Source organism: Onychostruthus taczanowskii, unplaced genomic scaffold (assembly GCF_017590055.1).
Source record: "Onychostruthus taczanowskii isolate IOZ18803 unplaced genomic scaffold, ASM1759005v1 scaffold21, whole genome shotgun sequence".
Lineage (NCBI taxonomy): Eukaryota > Metazoa > Chordata > Aves > Passeriformes > Passeridae > Onychostruthus > Onychostruthus taczanowskii.
In genome coordinates this window covers 4,758,725-4,783,623 of record NW_024499351.1, presented here as the reverse complement: position 1 = coordinate 4,783,623, position 24,899 = coordinate 4,758,725, and the positions used below count along the sequence as shown (strand labels likewise).

The window sequence follows — 24,899 nt, the reverse complement described above, 5'->3', positions numbered from 1 at the left end:
CCTTCATAATTCTTTAAAAATAACATGAGATGTTAGGCTTCATCCTATTAAAATGGTAGCAAACCTTCTTTGAGCAAAAGAATGTTTATTTAAAAAAAATATATATATAAAATTAGTTCTTTATTGGCATACTGCACTGTATGTGTTTTGTGAGGATGAACAAACTGCATCATTCTTCTGATGAAGTTGTTTAAAATCAACTTCATACTGCATGAAGATCGATATCCCTTCCTCAGAAGGTAGTGGGAGAGTCTTGCAGCCAGCTCCATGAGGTCCTCCTGCCTTCGAACTCAGCCTTGGAGAGGGGGCTGTACCAAGCCTCCTGCCCTTGCCTGGGACAGGCTTAGTGTCTTTTTGCTTTCCTTGTCAGAGAAGAGTTGTCTACCTGATATCTGATGAAGTGTCTGCAAAATTGAACATTTCTTCTTTGTGATGATAATCCTCTGTGTGTTCTGAAGTAAAGGACAAGAGGTTGTCCTCTGCTTCTTGCTGGTACATAAGTGAATCTGGGGGGTGGTTCTTAGATGTTGCAGCTGAGGGTGGAACTTAATCTGCTACCAGCCTACAGATCCCAACAGAGTCACTAATTTCGTTTCAACTCTGTGTAATTGTATATATTACATGTCATGTCATGTGGCTTTAAAATATGCAATTGATCTTTATATATCATATAATGCTCATATTAGGCAATTGCAAACATGAGAGATGAACAAAATGCAGAGAAATTATTTTCTTCATCTAAAGTTTTACATGACTGTGCTTGTGAAACTCCAAAACATCATAATAAATCACATAAAGAAAAAGGAGAACAACTGTGTTTCTGAAAAAGTGTCAGCAAACCTTTGAAGAGCAAGAAGGATGTAAGTAGATAAGCATACATTCTGAAATAGCAGAAATACTCTTGTCTGCTACTAAGGTTATCTTGTGGTCCATTGTTAGCTTCATGCGAACAATTCTCAGGTGCGTTCCACATTTGTCAGAGTCATGTTTACAGAGCCCTTTCCTCAGAGTGCTTAATCTTCTATTTATAATACTTCCCATCAATTAAAAGAAAGAAGTCCTTGAAGTGTAGTCTACAATTATTTGCTGTATGGAAAGAATAGTATATTTTACATGCAGTTTTACAAATCAGTTGACTCAAAATCTATTGTGAACAGAATCCAAATAAATAAGAACAAGTTAGCAGTTAATTTCCTTTTCAGTTTGGTGTGTTCCTGTATATCAGTTTTTCCTTGTAATTTCCAATGATGAATCAATGAGAATAATTCTATATATTTCATATTCAGGCAAATTGATGCTAATGACAAGTGAGGTCTCGTGACTGCCTTGTGTAGTAGCCTTAATGCTTTCCTATCTGTACTATAAATAGCTAATAGCCTTTTCATAGCTGCAATGTAGTTGTAGCTTGTAATGATTAATTAGTTGGCTCAACTCTATTTCCTGTCACACTGATGAACTCCTATACTGTAGCAGAAGTCCTTGCTGTTAATCTGTCACTTCAATACTGCATATCATTCTTTGAGACCTAAATCCCATAATCCAAGGGTTTATTGTCATCCTGTTTTTTCCTGGGTGATACGCTGATCCTCTTCTATATTTCACAAGACTTTCCTGCTCTGTATTATGAGTGAGGTGTATATTTAAAAAAATTTAAATCCTGGGAGTACAGTTGAAAAGATTTATGAAAATGCAGGATTAAAATCCCCTCCTCACAGAAATGTGCTAGATTATCTTTTGGATGGCATGGCTCGCAGACTTAGAGATTCACATTGCTTTAATAAAAATCATTTCTTATGTTACTTTTATAAGAAGAGATTTCAGGCTGTTTTTTTTTTTTTTTTTTACTCTCTCTGTCTAGCTGGAGAATATTTTACACAAATTCATATCCTTCTTCTTGCCTCCATTTCTGAGCCAGTCAGTGATCCTCTAGTTATTAGGGAATAATATGACCTTCATGTTGACGATTAATTTTCCTCACCTCAATAACCCCAGTAAGATTAGATTGTTACCTTCAGCTGTGGCAAATGAAAAGAAAATGTTTTGGTTATCATATCATGTGGCATAGAGTTAATTAGCTTCACAGTGGCTGGTATGGAGCTGTATTTTGGATTTGTGCTGAATGGAGGGTTGTTAATATCAGGATGTTTTTGTTATTGCTGAGTAGGGCTTACACAGAGCTAAAGCCTTTTCTGCCACACTGGTGAGGAAGTTGGGGGTGCATGGGAGGTTGGGTAGGGGCACAGACAGGACAGATGAGCTGACTGTAGGGATATTCCAGGCCATGTGGAATCATGCTTAGTGTATAAAGTGGAGAGAAGAAGGGAAGGACATTTGGAGTGATGGGATTTGTCTTCCCAAATAACTGCTCCTTTTGTAACTTACATGGAGGTAGTAGAAAATAGAGTAAGTTCAAAATTATTGTGTATTAACATTTCTGTATTTTTAGGGGTTTAGATTTTGGGTTTTATTTTTACATGAGGAGTTATTTCAAAGCTAAATTCAAATATGCAGTGTAGTAACACTCCAGTGACATTTCTTATTGCTTCTCTTAAGTTATCCATAGGAGGCAAATATTTTCTTTTGTTATTTAACTTCTTGTGGGAAGTTAAATGTCTACAGAATATGTTAAAGAGGCTCTAAATACAGTTTGACTGAGTTAAATGGTTTCTATTAGGTCCCTTGCCATTATCTGTATCTCTTTAACTCCGATAATCTTCCACTTGTTTTAAGATCAGTATTTTAGCATTTCATTGCAGAATGGAAAATACAGGCACGACTGTCTTTTTTATTTTTTTGTTTTGATAAGACACAGGTAATTACTTAGTCTAAGCCTCTTTCAATAGAAAATCATTGTAGTATGACCCTATTAGAAAGTGAAATACAGTAGACTAAAGAGAATTTTTTTTCTTGCTAGAAAATTTCTAGGGACTAAATGCAACAGTGGAATTGTGTTTTGAACCATAAGCAAAATTACCATATTGAAAAATCTATCTAGGCAAGTCTGGGAAATACTAGTGACTGTTACTCATTCCATAGTGAAGATTAAAACTAATAGGCCATTATGCAAATATATTAAAAACAAGAAACCAAAAATTGTAAAATGCACAAGCTTCATCTTGACTATTTGTAGAGGATATTGGAAGAAAAGGAAGGTTGAAAGAAATCTTGGAAGAAAAAGTGGAAAGGAAGTTAAAAACTGAGGCTGCTCAAAAATGTTGCTGTTTTTCTTTAATTAGCCTTAAAAACCAGACATTAAAGTAAGTCTTAAGAGAAACTATTATTTTACTAAAGAATCCTTACAAAATCTTTACAAGCCTTATAAAAAACTCCTGTTTGTCCTTATCAACCCAATTCCAGAGTTTTGTTACTTCATTTTAATGCCTTAGACCCAGACATTAAATGAGTACATGCACAGTTAGATATAATGTTTCTGGGAGATCAAATCCAGTTTTTGGATAATCAGATCAAAGACATGGTATTATGTAATCAGTTGTGTGAAACGAGATGAAAAATTAAATTATGTGGCTTAAACGCTACTTTCCATAACTTGGGTTTGTCTTATAGTTTACTGGATTATTTTAAATAAAATTCTTTAAGGAAGACCAATGATAGCATTATTGGCAAAGTTGTATAAGTTCTCTCAAATAGTTTGTTTTCTTCATGTATCAGGCAGATTAGCCATAAGTCTTATTTTTCTATTGTCAGTCTAGAATCTGATTTTTCTTTGCCTCAGCACACTTGCCACTCACTATGGGCTGCTTCATAGGAACAGATTCTCTCCTGGACAAATTGACTGTGATTCTGCAATTAGTTTCCTCCCATCTTGTACATTAGTTTTATGTAACAATAAAGCAGCACTTATTAACTGTGCATTGTTTTTCACCTAAGGAGCTTTTAGAACATATAAGGATCCTGAAAGTTTCATGAAACAAAAGATTTTACTCATTCTATGGTTGCTTTTGTTATTTAATCATATATTATACGTTAATTTTTATTAGTGCCTCTTTACTGAAAATTCAGAGGCTAGGTCTGCAGAATTTACAAACCACTAGTACAGAAGTTCATAAGAGTTATTGTGAGATTTCTTCTTAAAATCCATAGCTACAGCATTACTGTCAGATGTGGACAAGTTTGCCAAGAATTTGAGCATTAATCAGCATTTTTTGTGGGTGGATATAAAACACAAAAGGATGTTTTAGGCAAAACCAGAAAAATCACATTTTTCTGTGAACAGATGTATAATAGCCACTTTCAAAAGCTAAATAGTAAACACAGAAGGAAAGAGTTTCACACCATAGAATGTAAGACAAAATATTTCTGGCTTCCATATTGTGGGAGTTATTATAGAGCAAAAAAATGCTAAGTAAAAATTGCCTGTGTGCTTGGACAGCTGACACTTCAAGAAATAATCAAAATCCTTTTCAGAGCCATGCTAGTTACCAGCCATTAAGGCATTTGGAGCTAATTGAGGAGTACACACAAATACTCTATAATCTCTGGCTTGTCATATGTCTATCTTGTAAAAGATTTCTCATAGTAAAGCTTTTGTGCTGTGTGTAAAAAATTGAGTCGTTTTTAAATCCTGAAATCCTATTTACCTTAAAGTTGATATATCATTCCTGTGTGTATGTAATGTGCAACCATAATACAGAGTTGATAGAGAAGGATAATATATTTTGTTGACCCAATTATTACTGCTGAAAAGCATTGACTGCGTTCTGAGTCGAGATGCTTTCTTCATATCTGGAACAGAAAAAACATATTTCAAGCTTTCAAGCACAAAAAAAAAAAAAAGGAAAAAAAAATTCATAGAATACCAGAAATGCGAAATCTCTGAGAATAAAGATAACTGGCAGTTACAATTAGGGGAGATATTAATGAAGACTGTAAGAAAAGAAATGTGGTCTATGTGTATTTGGAACAAGATAGATGCAAGTTCTGATTCAGTAACCTAACAGGAATGTGTATGAAGGACATTTTTCACTGTGGAAATAATTTTAGTTTTGAAAGAGTTGTCAAATACTCATATATGGAATACATTCTAAACCCCATGTCATTAAGACAGTGTGGTAATGTGTTTTGCCTTGTGAAACACCTCCCATAAAAAAAAAAAAAAAAAGCTGACATTACTAAATGGATCTCTCTCTTTAACATCTGAAGCTTTTGGCAGACAAAAGTTGCTGTTACAGGTTTTGGTTTTAATTTCCTGAAACTAGAACTTTCAATACTAAAAAATTACAGATTACAAATTAAGCATTAAAAAGAAATAGTAAAGGAAGTTTTATTGTCATATTGACAGAGAATATGAAAAGACTGCTTCTTCTTGGTCCTGCTTTTTTGTCAATGAGTTTCTGACCTCCTGGTCTGTTATTACCTGATACAACTTTCTTGTGACTTTTGGAGAAGACTTTTTTTGTCATCTAATGAGTATTGGTAGTAGCATGCTGAATGTCCTCAAGAAATGCAAACCCCATCAATTTAGGAATTTCAATGTCTTTTAATTTTTGCTATTTTATTTATTATTAATAATAATATTTAATTTCTTTTTGTTACTTTATTTTATTTTTGAAATTTCTCACAAATTGACCATGGTATAACCGCAGAATTATATAATCATAGAATCATTATGGTTGGAAAAGGCCATGATGTCCAGTTGTTAACGCAGCACCACCACTGTGTTCACCACTAAACCATGTCCTCAAGTGCCACAGCCACATGTTTTGAACGCTTCCATGGTTGGCAACTCCACCACTTCCTTGGAAAGTCTGTTCCAGTGCTTTACAACCCTTTCTGTGAAGAGATTTTTCCTAATATCTAATCCAAACCTTCCCTGGAGCAACTTGAGGCCATTTCTTTGGGTCCATATTGACTATAAAGCCATCGGATTTTTTTTTCTTGTGAAACGAAAAGCCAATGAGAAAAAAATTACAGTGAAGCAAACAATATATGATGTTGACAAAACAGGAAATGTGAGTTTCCTTTGTTCCTTCTCCTGCATGATCCACTACTGGGACTTGATTTCATTCACATCAGTGAATAGGTATTATGCAATTGCCGTTTTTATCTCCTGTAAGAGATTAACAATCAGTGCATGTGAGGCTATGTTTGTATGTCATTGGCACTATGACTGCCAGTAGTGAGACACTCACAGCAAATGCATAATACTTACTTTCAAGTATCAGTTCCAGTTAATTTTGATTTACATGGATTGATTTGTTTCAACATGAAAGATTGAAGTCAGTATTTAAGGTGTGCTAGACCAGGATTCAGATCTACTCAGTCAAGCAAAGAGGAAAATGAACCATGGCCTCCAAGAGAGAATGTCTATGTGCTGCTTTCTGACTGTGTGATTTACCCAAGAATTGTCAAGTTCAGCTCTTGGCTGTTCTAGTTCAGACTTTTACAGTTCAAGTGAGACTGCAATATCTGTGCTGAAATCAGTGGGTGGGGTTTTTGTGCTGCTTAACCTGACAAATTTTATCTAGGATATTTGGAGCTTCAGTTTGGCCTATGTGACAAAGCTTGTCAGGTGTGAAGAATCTTACCTGGATACTACCAAATCTCACTGGAAAAACTGGGTAGCAGCTAAGAAGTGTTTTAATGATGGAAGTGCATTCTTAAAGAGATGGATTGGTCTCCAAGTGATTTGGAGGATCATATTCTTTTCAGAGAAAAATCATTGCTGTTGAGTTACTTCTCAGCTGTATTCAGAGCTTTGGCAGGCCATAAACAAACTTCTGATTCTCCCTGGCTAGCCTGAGTGTCTGTAGTAGAGTCCTAATGGGTAAAAGAAGGAAAAGGGAAGAAAACTAGAGTGCAAAATCCCTCCATGGCTTGTTAAGATTAGCATACTTTGTAATTTCAGATTGGAAGGAAACTCCTATTAAAAATAGGTACGTAATTTCTGTACCTTTTCTTCGTAGTGGAAAACCATGGAATTTCTTTATAGTTCTGCTCCTGAAATTAAAAGGAAATAAACTAGGTCACTATTCAACAAATTAGGGAGTTACTGTACAAATGTTGATGTTTGCGTTGTGCTGGATATTTGTTTCTCACAGGATTGTTTCTCTTATTTGTTGTTTTGAGTGTCCAAGTGACGAATTTTTTTGAAAGAGGCAGAGTATTGTTCTTCAAATGACTGGTTTGATTCCTATTGGTAACTTGCAAAGTAGAGTGTGTAAGCAAGAATATAAGAATCTGGTACTGACTTATCAAAAAGTGAAAATATGTGGAAGTATATTAATTTTTATTCTCTTCTTTAGTTCTAATATTTCTGTATTTTAATATATTGTCATAAACCATACCTGCAATTCAAGATATACTGAAGTGATGATAAATGAATTAATATTTACTAAATATGCCTGTGTAAGTGGCATGAATTATCTGTTGGCCTGATCACATTGTATTAGTACTGAAAAATCGCATTTATCTGTTTATTTATTTTGTATTTTCAGGTAGAGATTGAAGATCTGGACTACCATTACTTTCTGCCTTTGTTCTTTGATGGGCTTTGTGAAACAGAATTTCCATATGAGTTTTTTGCTCGCCAAGGAGTCCATGACCTGCTGGAGCATGGTGGAAACAAGATTCTTCCTGTTGTGCCTCAGCTCATTATTCCAATAAAAAGTAAGTGAATGTGTAGGAGAAAAATCCATAAATTGTGTTTATATGATGTAAATTTTTGACAAGTTGCTAATTAAGCTGTAAAACATGACAACCTGAACATCACATGAAAATTATTGAAAATGTGAGTAATTTTTAAGATATAAGGCCAGAAAGCTTATGCCTTCAATCACCTGATATGTGTGGTATTTCATAATAGGCTCTCTGGTTAGTGTTTTTCTTATTACACATTTCTCTTGGTCTTTGAAAATATTTAGTGATATTTCCATAGGTGATTTTCTATATTTACAATGTAAATCCTCTACTGTACAGACCAGTTAATCTAAAATTACAGGAGAAATCAGCAGATGGACTTTTAAAAATACTACTTTTGAGAGTTTTATATAGTTACTTTATTTTAACACAAATGTAATACCACTAAACTTCAAGTGTATTACCACAAAAATTTATTTTTTTGAACTACCTAGTCTTTCAGATATATTGTTTTGTCCTTTCCTTTCTTGAGGTCAGTACCTTGAAGAGATATTATTCGCAACTATCATCCTTCTTTAGTTAGTTATGGTGGTTCTTAAATCCGCATGCCACGCTTTTATGGATAGATGCTCATGTTTGTTAAACTTGGCTTGTTTTTTATAATTAATCATTAATTGTATCATTGCTGTTCTTTTTCCTGTCCATGAGACAGTTCAGCTTTAAATACAGTTTTGTAAAATGGGAAGTGAATGTAGTTTGGAGCCTGATAATACTGAAATAATAATGTGGGAAGGGTCAGAATTGTGGTTTTTTCGTTCGATTTTTTCTCAATTTAAAAAGATTGATTATAGCTGTCACTATCTCTATCTTACTGTAGTGTTGAAAATGTCAAAAGGAATATATAATATTCAGAATGTTTACTCTGTGACACTTGAGAAAGGTTATGAAAACAATGTTACCATTTTTTTCACTCTAAAGGGGAAACACGTAAAGAGAGGAATGATACAATTCCATTAGAACTGTATTTCCAACATCACCCAAATATATTTGCAGTTGTATCATGTTTTTTGAAAGGTGAAATAATTTCTTCAGAAAAGACTGCAAGTTTATGACAGCATCTCCTCAGTAGGGATTTAAAAGTCTTTCTGAGACGAGAATCTAGCTTAATTACCTGGAAGCTTTAGCTATTACACAGCATTTAGAATTAGAGATTTCTAGGTAAGGATATTTTTAGGGGTTTGCTATGTAGTCTTAAGTCATAGTTTATGGTGCTGGAACACGTTCAAGAATCTGCTAGCTAAATTTAGTTGTTGTTTCCGCTTTAATTTATTCTACAGTGCTTTTTTTTTTTTAATTTTAAAAATGCTTCCCTGTCAACTTTAATATGTGAAGAGTCTAAGGGTTATCAATAGTAAAGGCTTCTTCCTAATTAAGGCCTTACTAATAGTAAAAGAAGACACCACCATCTCCAGGAGTCTGAAAATGTGTACTTATAAGGGTTTTAAAATTTGCTATGACTGTGTAATACAGCAGTGTAGTCGTAGCCATGCATTTCTGTGACTCAGCAGCATCCACAATAAACTCAGCTATGTTTTACACAGATTCCTGTCTCTAAAGTGTCCCACTGAGTGAGTTATTTCTGATTAACCAGTCTTCTTCTAGACCACTACCATATTTCTATTGTGAAAGAATGAATCAATTGGTTGTTAGGCAAGTTAATACATATGATTGAGGGGGAAAGGCTAAAAGAAGGACAGAAAAACAACTCTATAGATAAAATGCTTTTAAAAGCAGCTTTTTCTCCTGCATGGTCATCAAAGAAATATGTTAGAGAAGTCCTAAATGTTCTCTAAAAGCATTTAAATTAAATATTAGTATTCTGTATTATACTTTAATGATTTAAGGGTGAATTTGTCTTCCAGCCATCCTTGCTTAAAGATCACACATTTGAACACTGTATCATTAAAAATGAAAATAATATTATTTAATCCATCTGTGGGTTATTTTAAGCCCAAATCCTTTCAATTTTTTTCTTATTAAACAAGCAGTGACTTAAAAAAAGACAGATAATAGAAATTAGCAGGCCTGGATTCTCTTCTAAAATACCTGAAATATGATTAAAATAATAAAGAATAATGATCTTTAGTTGAAAAATAATTCTTTTTTTTTTTTTTTTTTTTTCTGTTTGTTTGTCTCACTGGGAGGAACTTTTTTACTGGAAATTCAGAGGAAGAAAAAATCCCTCAAGTTGGAGGCATTAGTTTCTCAGAGAGAAAAATGTTCAAAATATATTTTGATTTCTCAAAACATAAATTCAGAATATATTGTGTCATGCACTGGAAAAACATTATAAAATGGTTTTTAAATACATTCATTGCATGACATAAAACTAAGAAGAAACAAATTACAATTACCTGTTTATGTTAAATTTGTAAGGAATCCAACTAAAAATAAGTAAAACACAAACACAGAAAATGGGATTACTTAAGATACAGGACTTTTTGCTCCCTTTCACAGAAGATGTAGGTAAGCCCATTGTCTGGGTTATTTCAACTTCAGCAAAGATATATAAGTTGAGATATATGGCAAATAGCGAAGCACTTTGCAGCAATATCATGGTAGTTCTGATGCACAATACACAGCCAGATATCTTCTTTGCCAGCAAGATCCATATTGCTATTTTCATATTTCAGACAGGTAAAAAAGCAGAAGAAGGAGGCTAATTTTGCCCCACATCACATTTGCATTGGAGGTAGAGAGCTGAGCAGAACCCAGGCTCAGCCCCCTGGGGTTGCAAACAAAGATGTCTGTAGGTTACATGAGAGTTCCTTTATTTTTAGGAAACAGAGGAGTCTGTCTAGCCTTTCTGTTGTCATTATGGGAGAGTAAAATTCTTTTTGATGTTCATTTTTGGGAAAAATTATTACTTTTAATATTACGTTTCCCGTAACAAAGGGATCAGAAAAGCATTAAGTCTATTTGCTTGCTTTTGTTAGGCTTCTGCAACTCTCAAATTCCTGATTTTAGGGCTCCCCAATGTTCTCTCGCATGAGACACACATGCAAACATAAACTCTGGGGGAGCCAGAAGTTTCTACACCTTTTCTATTGTTTCTATGAGTAACATCAGGGACATGCAGCAGAGTGTATGGAAGCACCTCCTCTCCTTTCAGAGGCAGCGAGCATGCTACCATTCACATTTGCTTTGCTGGCAATGTTGTTGTAGGAGTTTTCAACCCCTGCATGCATAAAGTCACCAATTGTTCCAGCTCCCACACTCTGACTTTTGCTAATGCAATTGTTTATGGAGCAACTTGGTGATACTTTCGTCTAGATGTGTAAAAACAAAAAAAGAAAGGAAAAAAACCCCCAAATCTAAAATAAATCAAAAATATTTTTAAAGTGGCTTTACTTTTAAAGTCAGATCATTTCAATAGTCTAATTTATAAATGCACTCGCACATATGAAGGAGCAGATGCACAGACATTGGAGTGAATGGCTAAAAATGATCAATAGGAAGATCTTCATATAGCTTTGCTAATGAAGATAATAATGTGAAATTGGACACTTAAGTATCTTGGATCACCGACTTGCCAGAATCTTTTCTGTTCTGTGAATCCTAAAACAGATATGTAGACAATCTGAACTGAGGCCTAAAAGCTAGAAAAGCTGTCATCTTTACACTTATAACTTAGAAGGAATTATTGTTTCTACACAGTTCCAGTCAGCAGACCAGTCCTTCTGACTGAGTCCAAAAAGAATAATCTCCATCCTAAGGGACTCTGAAGTTTTTCTTCTTGAGACTTTGACCATGCTGTCAAACATAACTTCTGTGATAGAGTAAATCAAGGATACCTTAAACTTTGTTTAAAATGTTTCATTAAGGTAATAAATATTTCTGTGAGTCAGATGTAGAGAAATGAATGGAGCATTCCTCTCTCAGTGTCACCTACAGAGTCCTTTTTAATGTTTAATAGATTTCCAAATTAAACTGATTTCTGTTTTCATATTGTTCACATTCTGTTTGCACTTGATTTCCATTTTCTTATTTTCATTCTATTTGCATGAAAAATGTTGTCTTGGAGTACAGTGTAGTTAATTCACATTTAATGTCAAATCAGTGTCACTTTTGCATTTAGATATGTAAAGTTGAATGTGTTGCTAGCAGTTTTTCTAAGCATAGTTAAACTTCTCACATATTCACAGTATTTAGGAGTACTTAATGACTATTAAATACTTCCTTTCACAAAGTTCTGCAATATTTTTATGAAATAAATATGGTTTTCTGGTCTGTTGTAATTTTCTTTCTGCAGATCATGTAAGTTATTTCTCTCAGCTACAGAAAGTTAAAACATTAATGTGATTGATTGTAATTTTCCTTCTGACTGACTGTTGCTCTTGAGAACCAGCCCTGGTTATTAAGGTTAGAGACTGAAAGATAAAAGCAAACAATCATGCATTTATAGACTTAAAATGCTTTTAAAGAAAGCAAAGGCCTCTGATTTTTTAAAGTTGTTCTGGTATCAAATACTAAAGCATTTATTTCCCTTGCAGTTTTCATCAACCAGTGCAATTAGTTGCAGTTAGGTTTATGTTACATTCTTCTGCTCAAAACTGGTCTTTTCAGGTGTTTTCAACTGCTTTAGGAAGTAGCTCCTTTCTTACTCCTCTTTATTCTCTGTAAGGAGAAACTGTATTCCTTATTCAATAAAATAAATCTTATTCATGTTTGGAAAGTGAAATCTGTAATTAACATTTCTGACTTTTAAAGTTGGAGTTAGAGCTATTCTTTCCTGAATTTATAAATGTATTATATTTAGCATTTATTAGTAATGAATTTCATCTGCAATTTTATCACCCAGTTGTTCTATAGAGTTTTTCAGAGTCAGTTCTTGTCTTTGGTATCTGGAATAACTTGATGTCAACAGAAATCTTTGTTATAATGAGTCGAGTCTCTTCCAAATCACCTTTGGATCTAGTGAAAAACATGAAATTCAGCACAGATTCCTGCAAGGCCTTACTAGTGATATTATTCTTCTTCAATCATTTATTGTTGCCCACAGTTTCTATCTATATGTTATTATTTATTTCTATGGAAACCATGGAGGTTCAGTGAAGGACCTTATTAAATTCCTTTTGAAAGTCCAAGAAAACTGTTTTATCAGGTTTTTCTTGTCCACCTTCTTCAAGGATCTAGAGAACATTTAGAATGCTAAGTTAAGTTTTGCAGTACAGATGTCTGTACTACTTTGATTCTGCAGAACTTTTCTGTAGATGGCATCACATTTCAGTGATAGCAGACCTGTTTTCATCAGGAGGGTGGATACTCAGTGCAGTTTTAATATTTTAGCTCAGAGGAAGGAATGTACACCTAGGAATGGATAGAAACTCTTGACTGGAATAGTCAATGAGCAGGTTTTTGGGACTCTTAAGTGTTCTTTCTACTATGTAATTAAACTGGGTCCACAAATGTTAATAGGATTCAAGCTTTATAGGAGCTGATCTAGTAAAATGCTACAATTAGAAGCACAACTAAAGCTGAAAGAAGCTACTGACTGACTTTCTCTGCCATAGTCTGCTATATCATGTTTCTTGAAAGCATCAGTGTTTCACTTATGGATCTTAGCATTTTCTGTGCCTTAGACTTTGGCTTTACAAAAAAAGGTCTTTGATGTCAAAATTGGCATAAGGTTTTCATGCCTTACTCCCTATTTATCCTTCCCATCATTTCACTGTAACACATCACTCTTTCAGTTGTACAGAAAGACATTTTTGTACATCTGTATTGTTATTTGGATCAGTTCTTACTGGACTTCTAAAAAGTACAGAACACAAGGTTCTTATTCTGGTTTTTATTCACTCTTGATTGAAACGCTGTATTTTGTAACAGTCTTCATTACTGTTCAGTAAGTTTAGCACAATACTATTATATAAGTACAGCTAGTGAAGTGTTATGCACTTTGAAGATTTTGGACAAAATTTTGCAAGAGAAGTATGTATCACTTTAGTCAATTGCATTTTGAGAACACTTCATGTTAGGACTTCTTTAAACCTGATTGTGAATTTAAAATAAGCCCTTGATCAACAAGATTAAGTAGATCACAACAGTCAAGCATTTTTATCCTGAGTACTTTTTACCTCACAGGATACTCTATGTATCTTGTTCTGCTTCAGGCAAAGAATTTTCTGAAACTGTTGCCTCATTTACCAATTGAGTGAGAGATATGAATGCAAAATAAATTGGTTTTAATGTTTGGTTGCGAGACCTAAATAGAAAATGGAAAATGTCAGTGCACTTCTAAGCATAGATTCACAGGTGTATTTGAAATAGAAGTTGAAGAGAATTACATTATCAATGTAACTTTTAATATGACGACCAAAATCTAAAGTTAGTAGTTAGAGAAGAGACAGAAGTTTAGGGAAAGTGTTTTGATTCTGTAAAGCTCAGGATATCAGTGTGCTATCTGGGAGAGAATGTTCTGATTTGATCTCTTCTGTGGAACTATATTGTGTCATGAAAAAGATCCACTGTGTATTGGGAGAAATGCTGTCATGTTTCCTGGCTTATAGAATCTATCAATCTCGTCTATCAGATGAGAGCTGTGGCTTCTATTATAGACAATATCTGGGACTGAGATAGAATTTTCCAAACTGCCACATAAAAATAAATGCTATCAGCTTATATAACTGCTAGGTCTTTGAGAGGTAATAAGTGTTACTCAAGAAAAAGATTTGAATGTATTATTTCTATTGCTTTTTATCTATTTATATTTCTATTGATTTATTCTATTAACATCTAGCTAAATGGATAAGCAAACAAGTGGCATATATCTTAAGGAAAGTTTCTGCTCTTAATGGAAATTAACAAAAGAAACACTAAATTTACATCAGTTTACATGAATTACCTGTATACCCCTGAGCTGGAGACTGGGGAGCAGGATGAAGCCACCATAATCCAGAGAGAAATGGTCAGGTACCTGCTGCTCCACTTGGACAGAGACAAGTCTATAGCATCAGAAGGGATTCATCCAAAAGTTCTTCCTAGGAGTATTTGGACAGCCATTTCCAGTTACATGACATACTCTGAATGCCTAGAAATAAGGTTTCTTATAGTCTGGGACAGCTTCTACAGTCCAGAAGTACTATTCCTGGGAGTGGGTACAATTTCTTAAAAATTAAGAGACAGTGATTTCTGTCAATGATTAATTTTTATATCCCTTAATTAATTTTGTCTGTATGAATAATTAATTTTACTAATTTGTAATAATTCATATAATTGAATATAAATATTCTTTCATGCTTGTATGCATGACATAACTATTGTACTGAAAATTGCCAGTGTTAGTGATAATTTCTCTATTAGTTCAGTTAGCTATTATTTATGTGTATGACAAGTTAGTAGTGAATAAATCTATACGATGGAACCCCAAAACTTGCTCTTCCAACCACTGTTCCATGAAAAAGAATAATGCCTGTTTCTCTCTAACAGAGTCTTTTCCTACCTAAGACTTGGAACCAATCTTTAAAATTGTATCTGGGTGTCTCTGTTTGCTGAAGAAACCTTAGAGCATCTATCCACAAAAGCATAATTTCGAATAGCCAGCCTCTTTGCTGGAACTTAATGTGAGCATGCTGCATTGTTGGGCTTCCTGTCCACACAGTATTATGCTCAGAGACAATGTGAAATTAAGTGCAGCCTGGTGACTACAGTAGGGACTATTGTAGAAAATAAACAATATGGAAGTCAAAGGAGTACTCTTTTAACTTGGATATGTGTAATAGTACCTTTATACCTTGGGCTTTCTCTTTTCTAACAGTAGGTTCAGTATGTTGTTCACAAGCATGCCAAGAGGCATGAAGGAAGATTATTTACTAGTTGGTTTTTGGGAATTTTCTGTCCATTGACACAACCAATCTGCCCTGCCCTTGGTTTGGAGATCTAGTTCTGATTTTTAACACTCAGCAGGCATGTGATAAGCAGCAGAAGCAGGTGGGGTACAATGCATTTGCTTAAAGAGATTGCTCCTTTGACGTTGCTCCTTTGTGAAAATACTACTTCATTCCCTGTGAAATGGCAGTCCTGTGCACTGATAAAACTCAGCATAGGAAATACTGAATCATAGAATTGCAGAATCATAGAATGGTTTGGGTTGCAAGAGGCCTTTAATGATCATCTGTCTCCAACACCTCTGCAATGAGTAGAGATATTTTTGATCCTAATACTTCTATTTGAAGAGGCAGTTCTTCAAATTACTAATAACTCCTCTTCAAATTTTGTTGTATTCTTTGCTACAATTTTTTTTCTAAATGCTTATACTTTGTTATGGTGTCTCAAATCACATATTTATAGTCTGTGTTTATAAAACATAGTAATAAATTTGAGCTTATCTTTTTCAGTTCTGTCCCAGTGCAATGATGTACGATTCTATGTAACTGGGTAGAACACTGGAGTATTAGACCAATATGTAAGACCATACCAAATCTCACAATTGCTGACAAATTTATCCATCTGCATAATTTCAGAAATGCTTTTATAAATAGATGGATTTTGCAAGGGAGAAAAATATATGTATTTCAAGCATGACTCGTTTTTAATTACAAGAGAGAATGCAAAGTACCTGCTTTTAGTAAAATTAAAAGAGAAGAAACAAGAGGTTTTTATGAAATGTCTTAGTGTCATAAGATTAGAAGCATGACACTGAAAGCTAAGAGAAGCATCTAAGTAGGCTAGACAAAACCTTTCTTTTCCCCCTATAATGTTTTTCTTTTGAAAAAGCCTACAAGGTTTGTTTGTCGGTGGTTTTTTCTATAAACATTTGCTTCATTGTACTGATTCTCAGAATAGTAGGAATTGTCAGTTGAATGAATAAAATTATCATTAAATAAATGAGTGCAAACATACAAACACCAATTGTTGCACTAGAATGCATCTGTTGTCAACCTTTGCAGGTTGTCTTGCAGTTGTATAGTTCCATTGGCCCCAAGTGGTACTTACTGAACATTTATTTTTCATTTGTTTGGGCCACGCCAGTATTATACAGGCAGTGTGAGGGAATAATGAGCTGCATTCTTTGGGTTACTGAAGAGTCAGCACAAATTGTGGGAACAAATAACAATCAGACAAGGCAGTGTTTTATAACATCAGGACTGCAATCCATCTTTGGGATCTTTCTAAGCTGGGCTAATAAAGGCCCACTTACAATTCCCAACAGAGTATAGTTTAATTAAATTTGTCCATTACAGAACTCCTCCCCCTCCCTTTACATTTTAGAAATTAATTCTGCTTTCTGTCTGTTCTTTTTGCGTCACAGATGCCCTGAACCTTCGTAACCGACAGGTCCTCTGCACCACACTAAAAGTCATCCAGCACCTGGTGGTGTCAGCTGAAATGGTGGGGGAGGCCTTGGTGCCCTATTATCGACAAATTCTCCCAGTCCTAAGCATCTTTAAGCACATGGATGGTGAGTTATCCTAACAGACACTGTGTCTTTGAACTCCTAAGGCAAAAAGGGGCATGAGGCAGGGTTAATTAACAATGTAGTTAAGATTTATTACTGTATATAAACTCAAATCCATTTGGAGCTCTAAATAATGTAAACTCCCCCTCTTACTATTCCCTAAGGATGCACTGAAATTAACAATTTCATTTATTACTCCTTGCACGTACAGTTTATTTAACAGAGTACAGAAGCAGTGAAGCAGTTCTATAATCTTCCAATAATTAAATTGTAAACTTTGTAACAGTCGTTTGAATACATTAATAAATTGCGAAGCTTTTTTTCCTTCCTCCAACATGTTAGTTTAGTCCAGCTGTTTTATTCAATTCTGTGCTCTCCACAAGCAATTTGCTGCTACCAGAAGGTTTAGGAAAGATTAAAAATAAAAGTAGAGATCAAGCTAATTAATTTGAGGGTCGAGAAAACTCCATGTTATTGAAGAATTTCAAGTTAGATTATATCGAGCAAAACAGTGAAGTTTGAAGTTATTGCTGCACACTTAGCAGGTTTCTTTATAGAGAAACAAATTTATATTATATAGAACAAATTTATATTATATAGAACAAATTTATATTTACAGTTAAGTATGTGTTTTCTTTGTAGTGCAGATCTCACCAGTTTCAGTCTTTAATAACTGGTACTGTGAGTTCTATATACTGTGAGTATATTTAGACCACAGTCATCAGCTAAAATCAACATGATGTATATTGCTTTTGCCTAATTAATTTTTAAAATAATTTTGGTAGTAAATCTATCTGTACTTATTTTGAATTATCTACAAAGTTACTGACTTAATAATTCCTATTATTGACTTGTGGCCACATAGATGAAAAGAAATTAATTCTTCACAAGCTTTTAAAAAAGGGTTTTCATTAAATTCATGGCATTTTAATAATTCTCTGCAGGACTCCATCCTATTATACTTTCTGTTTGCGTTACTACACCATATAATACCTTATACTCACTCTTTTGCAAGTATAAGATTCAAATCAGATTGAAAAATGCCTGTTCAGACTGACTTGAAGGCACAAATGAAATTTACATTTTAGATCTATTTAAATACATGTATGTCTCTGACTTTACTTAGTGAGAAGCATTCAGTAACATGGAATTTCACAAATGCAAGTTATTTCTGATGACAGTTGTGACTTTCCAGAAGTTGTGGGATGAAAGGTTACAAGTGAAATCTGTTGGCTGAACTTAAGCAATTTCAGTAGGGCTCCTTAGGAATTGGAAGATTTCCCCCTAACAGATCTAATTTCAGTATCTGGCACAAAACAAGATTGTAAAAATGACTCTCATTGATTAATGAATATACCACACATGCTTTTTTTCCAAATTTCCACCTGAAGTAGCCCATAAATTCTCTTGACTGGGCTTTTCTACAGTGATTTCAGATGAATAATAGGGAAAGCTCATGTGTAGCCAGGTATCTAGCTTGGCAAGGCATTAAACACAATCTAAATATACCTTCAGTTCTGATTGTATTGTGAGCAAAATGAAACATATTTTCAACATATTTGCGTGAGATCTATGCTCTGTGAATTTGCGCCTATATAAAACTACACTAAATCGTGATATTTGACATTGAGTAGCTAAATCCCCAAAAATAAATGAAAAGTAATAGTTCAAAGTTAACTGATTTTATTAAGTAATTACTTTTTTAGAAATAAAAATTTTGAAATTTTAGTACTACCAGGAATGAAATAGATGCTATTTGCAAGGCCGACTGTGTGAAACTGTTGAATTTCTTCAGTACTTATATGAGGATGATAGGGAATACCTCTGTCTCCTCCTTCCACGAATAGATTATGTTTCATTCCTCCTTCACTGGTGGTTTGGCAGAAAAGACAGGGTTCTTTCCTCCTCTTTCTATCTCACATGAGCTAATAGGCAGCTGAGGTGCAAGTATTTGCTCCCAGTTATAACGAAATTGCAGAGATTGATCTGGACTATTTTCTTCACTGTTTATTTTTACAGGTGAAAGATGTGATAAGTGTACTTCTTTCTTCTTTTCTGTATAGCTTGTGAAAGTAAGAACTGTGGTGCATCTTGCTGGACTTGTATGATTTGCAGTCTATTAAGTCAGACACTGTGGAAGTTTGTCCAGAATTAAGTTAACTGGAAGAAGCCATGTTTTAGTCATTGCCACCTCACTAGATCAGTATCTGTCTGATGAAAGGAACTCTTTCCCAAATTCAGCATCTGTGAATACCACTCTCAGTATGTGTGCTATGAAGCTCTGGAACCCCCAAGCCAAAATTCTTTAGATACAAAAAGAATTTCCATAGGTTAGGTGAGGCTCAGAAATGTCATAAAAAGGGTATGTTGCTTGTTTAATAAAACACATATGTTATTGCTATTGGTATTTTTTGTAAATTATAAAAAAGGAGAACATTGATGAAAAACAAATAAGGAGTTTTCATCATTGAAAGCATGTAAAACATGTTCACCCATTTGAGTCACAAGATACAGTTTTAAAATAAATCAATGCAATCTAAGTTATAAATGCCAGAGGGAAGATCCAAGCCTCCTGAGACAGTGTGTGTGAAAGCCAGTAACTTCTGAAGAGTCTTGTTAGTGAGCAAGGGCCTTTTTTGGTACGCAAAGCACATTTGATGTGTTTGAATTTGTGCCCTCTCTGGAACTTAGGCCCTGACTTTGACTAGATGTTACTTTTCCCTTGGGTTCCTGAGTGCCGTGTTGCCAAACATTGGGACATGAAAGAGCAAAATTCTGCTGGTGATGCTGCCACCACTCATGTCTGTATTGGTGGAGACAGGGAGAGCACCCTCACCATCTGGCCAGAGTGTGCTCTGAAACAGGGTTGAAGCTCTCTGTTGAAACTCTTAGCCAGAGCCATAAGGCTGGCAGGAGAGCAAGAGAAGGGAACACGAGTATATTCCAGTGACTGAGGAAAAGGAATACTGCTGTGACACAGGAGGTGTTTGTCTATTTTCTGGAGACTGGGAGGAGACTAACAGTCTCCAAGCAAGCTTCCCAACATAAGGACTATGATATAAAATGGCTGCTGTATACGATAAGAAACTGAAAATATCATGATAGTGCTTATTAAGTCTTATTATATACTCTGTAATGCCGCTGTAGTAAAATGTGTAAATGTACTTTTATAAAACTCATTTAAATATTGTGAAGAGGGAAAGAAAAATTTTTATATGGAAATGTTCTTCTGTATCACAAAGCCCTATCTTTTGTGTATCTTATTTTTTAAGCTGTCTTCTATAAATTGGTGAATTATCTGGAGTAAATACCATTTAAAAACAAATACAGTAAGCTTGTTATTTTATGAAAGCAGACAAGAGAAAAATAAAAGAGAAAAAAAGGAGAGAAAAAGGAGTCTTCAGAGCCTCGAATATGCTATTAGGGTGCATTAATGCCAGAATGATGTCTGAAACACAAACCAATTCATTAAAAGGATTACACTTTTAGGAACATCAAAATTCTCCTGTTTGATTTACCTGACTGATAAAGGAAAATTTCGTGTATTTAGTTTAACAGCTATTTTCATGTTATCAATGTATATGGAGCAAGAACAGTTCTGCATATAAAATAAAGTTAGATGAAACAAAATATTATTAGGGTTTTCAGGCCTCAAAGAGAGAAGTGTGGGTTGCCACTGCACTGTGCAAGGTATCTCTCCAGCATGGTAATTTCATCTGTGACTTGTTACAGTCACTGTGAGGTAAACAATGGAAGTAGGACAGCCTGAAGTTTCTCTTGGCTGCAGTGAAATTGCCTTGACACTATCAATAACTTAAAGGTAATGTAAACTTTGGACAGTCTCTACCTACGTAGCCAGTCCTTGAAAATAAAATTTTAGAGGCATGACTGAGAATACCTGATGCAGTTGTATTGCAGCATTCTACCAAGTGTGAAGCCCAAAGCAGAATTATACTGCATGCTTTCAGCACCTGAACTTCACTTGGGAAAAAACATTGTCTTGTCTGAAAGGTACTTCACATACTTTGGAGAACTCTGTTTTATAAAATGCAGTAATATTGCACAGACTCTGAAGGAAGAGGCAGGACCTCAGTGTTTAATGGCAAAAGCAAAAGACTGTGCCTAGAGGTACAAGTCCTCCCTGTGTTGGAGTTCAAATATTTTCAGAAGTGCCTGTGTATTCCAGAGGCAGTGATGCTCCTCCAAGTGATTCATAGTTATTAGCAAGAAGCAGCAATTATCCTTTAATGTGATTGAATGTGCTCTAAAGAAAACTTTCTTGCCGAGAAGATTTCAACTGTTTGCTTCTTCCTCTGGGAAATACAAAAGTCCTTTCAAAAGTCAGTATTCTTCTAAAATACTTTGCATCTTGCCAAATCTTAATCTTTCAGAATAGGAAAAACCCACAAACAAAACAACCCAGACATCTTGAACATCAATATTTACAAAGTAATGTATTTGAGGTTCTCTTAATTTCTTCTGTGAACTCTGAGATTTCAGACTATTCTCAGACAGCTTTTCACAGAGTTCCAGTGCTACTAGCTTTAGCTTTTCCTTTTTTTCCTTTTAAACTGAAAATGGAGATTCCCAGAGAATGAGTTGATTCATGGTTGAGATTTGCATTAAAAAGCATTCAATGCCATAAGACTATTGATAAAATAAACCATGCTAATATACTAGTAACATAAACTGTACTCTACAGTTTTCACATTGTTCTTATACTTCATTTTGACACTTATTCTTCCTGTTATGTTGCATATTATGCAAGATTTTCATTATTTCGAAGCTTTTTTTGAAATCCATCAGTTATCATTTCTGAAATTTGAGAACAAAGATTCTGATGTGGCTTTAAGGATACACACTTCAAAGGAATAAGACCACCATGACAACACAGATCTAAGTGAAGAAACTAGTTTTGATACATTTTCTGGTTGTTTGTTTTTTTTTTAATATATACCTTGACTACAAGAGGATGCACGATGTTCTGATTCATCAACATTTAATGAAAAATATTGTGATTTTCCCAAAATGGCAGCTGCCAGTAAATCACCTTTTTAAGCAGATGAAGACAGATTGATTGCACTCCAAAAATGTTATTACCATACTGCTGAGAAGCAAAATATATTTTTGTCATTCCCAACTGTGATTCATGATATTATTTCAACAGGCTTTCTGTGAATTACAGTTCTAAAGATATTTATTTAACAAATATTCTTCAATGTTTTTAAGAACATCAAAACATTTCTCATCTATGACAACTGCTGATGGTCTTTTAATGGTATTTTTCAAAAATGTCTCAAGTTTTTGTGTCAAGACTCTCATCTTGAAAGTATAAGTCTCATAAATAGTGCTTTATGTTGTAATTGAGTAAGCAGGAAAGTGATCCTCAACCATTGTCATTTGTTGTCTCACCTTTTTTTGCACTTATCAATCTCATTTTTTTTCAATGACCACTATTACATATAAAGCTACAAAAAATTCACTGGAACTCTGAAGCACATAAATTGGGAGTTACCAAGATCCACCTATATTGGAGCATTTTAGTATCTTCAATACAAACCATGTGATTTTAAGCTGAGTATGTAGTAATCTTCTAATGTGTAATCAATACTCTGTCAGGTGCTTTCTAACACATTGAGAGAATCATTGCACTTAGATCATAATTGCTGGGTAATTTCTAATTACTATCTCATTTCTTAGCTGAAAATACAGCACAAGTCTGTGCAAAATAGAACTGATTCAACTGTGATTAAATTGAAGCTATTCACACTTAGCACTTACTTTTAATGTGTTAATAGTCTAATTCAGCATCTTGAATTTTTGATAAAAAAATGAAAAGCTTCCCATGTCAGAGGGTGATACATTACATCCAGTATTTTCTTTTTCACTTTTCAGTTTTTTAATTTTTTGGATATTATGACTTGAGAAAATGAGTTTTCTGTTGAATGAAAAGTGGGATGTGTATGAGTTAGGACTTCTGAATTCACAGAAAATTCATGGACAAGTAAAATATGGAAACATTAAATTCTTCCTATGCTTCAGTAGAAACATATGTAAAATGGATATATCCTGAAAAGGCTTGTAGGCCTCAATCAGCATTTTGTTTGGCAATTAATCAGAGCTTTCACAAAGTACCAGGAGTGTGGGTATATATGTCAGTGAAACATAATTTCATAGAGTTAAGGATTCGTATCATGCTTTGCTTTAATACATTTGTTTGATTTGTGTTCCTTTGGGAAATAATTACCTGTGGAAATACCATGTTTGAGGAAGATTTGGACATTCAGGACTAGACTTGTACAGAATTACAGTAGCATCTATTTGTCTGTTTATACTGGATGCTAATACCTGTCTAAATATCAGCAGGTGTGTATCTGGCTCCAAATGGGACAAGGGAGTGTTTAAGTTCTCTGAGAAGTGCATAGATGAACCAGGCTTTGAGCAAATCTAATGCATAGCTGTAGTACTAACATCAAAATGCAACATGCATAGTTATTTTATTTTGCTCCCAGCTTTATTTGTGGCTTGTTTGGCATTGGGTTGACTAAGAAGGTCAGTGGCATCCTGGCCTGTATCAGCAATGGTGTGGCCAGCAGGACAAGCGAAGTAATTGTCTCTCTGTACTCAGCGCTGGTGAGGCCACACTTCCAATCCTGTGGACCAGTTTTGGGCCTCTCATTGTAAGAGGGACATTGAGGTGCTGGAGTGTGTCCAGAGAAGGGCAGGAAAACTGGGGAAGGTCTGGAGCACAAGTCTTTTTGCAGATGAGGGAGCTGGGAGTGTTTAGCCTGGAGAAAGAAAGACTTGAAGGGGATCTCGTTTGCTCTCTATAACTGCCTGAATGGAGGCTGTAGCAAGGTGGGAGCTGGTCACTTCTCTCAAGTAGCAATAAATAAAACAAGAGGAAATATCCTCAGGTTGTGTCAGGGAAGGTTTAGATTGTTCATTAGGAAAAGTTTCTTTATGGACAGGGTTGTCAAACATTGAAACAGACTGGCAGTGGTGGGGTCACCAACCCTGAAGCTGTTTAAAGACTTGTAAAAGTGGCACTTTGGGATATAATTTAGTGGTGAACTTGACAGGTTTAAGTTCATGGTTTGGGTTCATAATCTTGGAGGTCTTTTCCAACCTAAACCGTTCTATAGTTCCATGCTATTTTTAAAAAAATAAAATGCATGTACAATTTTGCAAGCTGGAGCTAGAACCCACAGTTCTCAACTGCTGTTTGACTTGTGTATCCGCTTCATCTGTCATTTCTTCTTTGGGTAGGAATTCTGAACTCTTTGCTGAACCTAAGCGAACCACACCATAAGGGATGGTGCAGGCTGGCGCAGATTCATCTAGAAAATACTTCCCTCAGAATCAGCTAGTTTAGCATGTCCCAGTTTGGTGGAATTACATATCCATAGGAGGTTCACAGTTCCCTAGCTGTCCTGGGTAGATCAGAACTTCACCTGCCATTCTGCAATTCTGGATTAAGGCCTTTAGGATAAAGGCCAAAGGCTTTGGATGAGTAGAGTTCATACATGTGCCTAACTTCTCATTTTCAATTGAGTTGCTATAAGCAGCTCCCTATGGACTTTGTCACTCTTTTCAGGCTCTTGATTCCATTTGCAAAGAGTTGAGACACCTACATTTGTTCTCTAGATACTAAGACTTCTTTGGATCTGCCCCTTACAATGTAAATTGTTTTTACAATTGTGTCCCTTACAATTGTAAAATTTGACTGCTGCCCCTCCAGCAAGGATTTTTTTTTTCCATTCTTCTGGGTAATTAATTTTTGTTTTCACACAACTGGTTTGCAGTTGGTTGTTCGGATTGAGAAGTGATTTCTTTAGTTGGACTT

The 24,899-nt window shown here is 34.8% G+C and overlaps 1 protein-coding gene across 1 annotated transcript in view; it reads left to right on the top strand.

The window, feature by feature from the left end:
- The window catches only part of PACRG (parkin coregulated), a 213,412-nt gene that overhangs the window by 101,822 nt on the left and 86,691 nt on the right, over nt 1-24,899 (top strand). Inside the window, exons 4-5 of the mRNA XM_041404402.1 lie at nt 7,455-7,626; nt 16,907-17,056. Of these exons, the coding sequence (XP_041260336.1) occupies nt 7,455-7,626; nt 16,907-17,056 (322 nt within the window). The remainder of the gene's footprint in view (nt 1-7,454; nt 7,627-16,906; nt 17,057-24,899) is intronic.